The sequence below is a fragment of the Penaeus vannamei genome, chromosome 9 (assembly GCF_042767895.1).
Source record: "Penaeus vannamei isolate JL-2024 chromosome 9, ASM4276789v1, whole genome shotgun sequence".
Lineage (NCBI taxonomy): Eukaryota > Metazoa > Arthropoda > Malacostraca > Decapoda > Penaeidae > Penaeus > Penaeus vannamei.
This window is the reverse complement of record NC_091557.1, coordinates 29,323,790-29,326,289: the sequence shown is the minus strand read 5'-3', so window position 1 is coordinate 29,326,289 and position 2,500 is coordinate 29,323,790. Positions and strand designations below refer to the sequence as shown.

General features: G+C 43.6%; 1 protein-coding gene across 1 annotated transcript in view; it reads right to left on the bottom strand.

The window, feature by feature from the left end:
- Positions 1-1,832: 1,832 nt before the first annotated feature.
- LOC138862701 (GATA zinc finger domain-containing protein 14-like) overlaps positions 1,833-2,500 on the bottom strand; it is a 1,933-nt gene continuing 1,265 nt past the window's right edge. Inside the window, exon 3 of the mRNA XM_070125528.1 lies at positions 1,833-2,500. This exon is cut by the window's right edge and continues 711 nt beyond it. Coding sequence (XP_069981629.1) covers positions 1,946-2,500 — 555 coding nt within the window. The 3' untranslated portion in view covers positions 1,833-1,945.

The following is a 2,500-nucleotide window of genomic DNA, read 5'->3' as shown; positions in this document are numbered from 1 at the left end:
TCTCCTTCTCGGGCTCAAGGGCGGTGACTTCCTGGGTCTCCTTCTCGGGCTCAAGGGCGGCGACTTCCTGGGTCTCCTCGGGCTCAAGGGCGGCGACTTCCTGGGTCTCCTTCTCGGGCTCAAGGGCGGCGACTTCCTGGGTCTCCTCGGGCTCAAGGGCAGCGACTTCCTGGGTCTCCTTCTCGGGCTCAAGGGCGGCGACTTCCTGGATCTCCTTCTCGGGCTCAAGGGCGGCGACTTCCTGGGTCTCCTTCTCGGGCTCAAGGGCGGCGACTTCCTGGGTCTCCTTCTCGGGCTCAAGGGCGGCGACTTCCTGGGTCTCCTTCTCGGGCTCAAGGGCGGCGACTTCCTGGGTCTCCTTCTCGGGCTCAAGGGCGGCGACTTCCTGGGTCTCCTTCTCGGGCTCAAGGGCGGCGACTTCCTGGGTCTCCTTCTCGGGCTCAAGGGCGGCGACTTCCTGGGTCTCCTTCTCGGGCTCAAGGGCGGCGACTTCCTGGGTCTCCTTCTCGGGCTCAAGGGCGGCGACTTCCTGGGTCTCCTTCTCGGGCTCAAGGGCGGCGACTTCCTGGGTCTCCTTCTCGGGCTCAAGGGCGGGGACTTCCTGGGTAAATTTCACAGTCGAATTTAATCCTGCGCGACTTAGGGTGCATAGTAAACAAAGCAACGAAGGAAAGAACAAGAAAAAGCACGACTACGCCGAGGGCATTATCCCCGTGTTGTTTCTCCAAGCCTTTGGTATATTCACGTTTTCTTGGTATTCCCTTCTTTTCATTAAAAGTTTTTTTTAGCTTGGATCCTGAGCAGGTAAATTCATCCATGGCGATCCCCAAGTCTCATATACTCATGCGTGTGTGTGTGCGTGTGTGTACATGTATATAGACACAAACATATATGTGTGATTTTTATGTGCATTCCCATGAAAGCATGGGTCTGGAAAAGTTTTCATTTTGTTTAGATCCATACTCCATAACCAGCTTATATTCTGCCACTATTGCAAACCAGAACTCCAGCACTGGCTTACCTGGCAACACTATCTTATTGATGGTAACAACCTTTATTTAACTACGGTCGCGAAACTGATATACTTGCCGAGATCGGGATCAGTAATAAGATCTTATTTTCATTTTGATTCGACTGCATTCGCCTTTAGCCAAACGCCATTACATTTATGATCATGTCTTCCCTCTATATGTATGTATGGGCACATATAGATTGCGGTTCTGTTAATCTCATCGATGCACCACATCGCCCTTATAATTTTAGCATAATTGTAGGTGTTAGAAAGCAGCATTGTCTTTTTTTTTTATCATTATCACTTCATGTCTTATGAGAAGAAAACATATGTGTATATATATATATATATATATATATATATATATATATATATATATGTGTGTGTGTGTATGTTTGTGTTATTGTGTATGTTTGTGTGTGTGTATGCACGTGCGCGTGTGTGTGTATGTTTGTGTTTGTGTGGATATATATATATATATATATATATATATATATATATATATACATATATATATATATATATATATATATATATATATGTATAAAATTTTATATATATATATATATATATATATATATATATATATATATATATTCAGTATGTATACATATATATATATATATATATATATATATATATATATATATATATATTCAGTATCTATATATATATATATATATATATATATATATATATATATATATATATATATATATATATATATATATATATATATACTGAATATATATGTGTATGTCTGCAGTATATCTTTCGTATAGCCAAATGAAAGAAAACAAATTATAAAAAAATCATTTATTTTGCAAGGTCAAAGTTTTTTCTTGGACAAATCCAAAAGAACTATTATGAGCCATTTTGAAAACCTTTCATAGTTCATGGTCTAAGAAGTCCGTTGACAATTTGGTTCGCGAGCTAGTTCCTTGAGGGTGCGAGAGCCACGCTGATGGGAGAATAACCTTGGTTCTGCTGGTTCCTGTTCTGTTGGCTGTTGTACTGGTTGTAGACGCGGTTGTTGTATTGGTTCTGGGAACCGGATCCATAACGAGCCAGAAGGTAGTTTTGGTTCTGGCTGTAGAGGCTGGGCGAAGGGCGGTTCAGGTTCTGATTGAAGCGGTTGGTTCCATAACGCTGGAAGTTGTACCTGAGGTTGTTGTTGAGGGTGGAAAGGCTTTGGTCGCGGTTCTGTTGGTATTGGTTGCGATTCTGCTGGTATTGGTTGCGGTTCTGGTAGGACTGGTCGAAGTTCTGCTGGTCCTGGTTGCGGCTCTGCTGGTACTGGTTGCGGCTCTGCTGGTACTGGCTGCGGCTCTGCTGGTACTGGTTGCGGCTCTGCTGGTATTGGTCACGGTTCTGGTAGGACTGGTCGAAGTTCTGCTGGTATTGGTTGCGGCTCTGCTGGTATTGGTTGCGGTTTTGCTGGTATTGGTTGCGGTTCTGATAGGACTGGTCGAAGTTCTGCTGGTACTG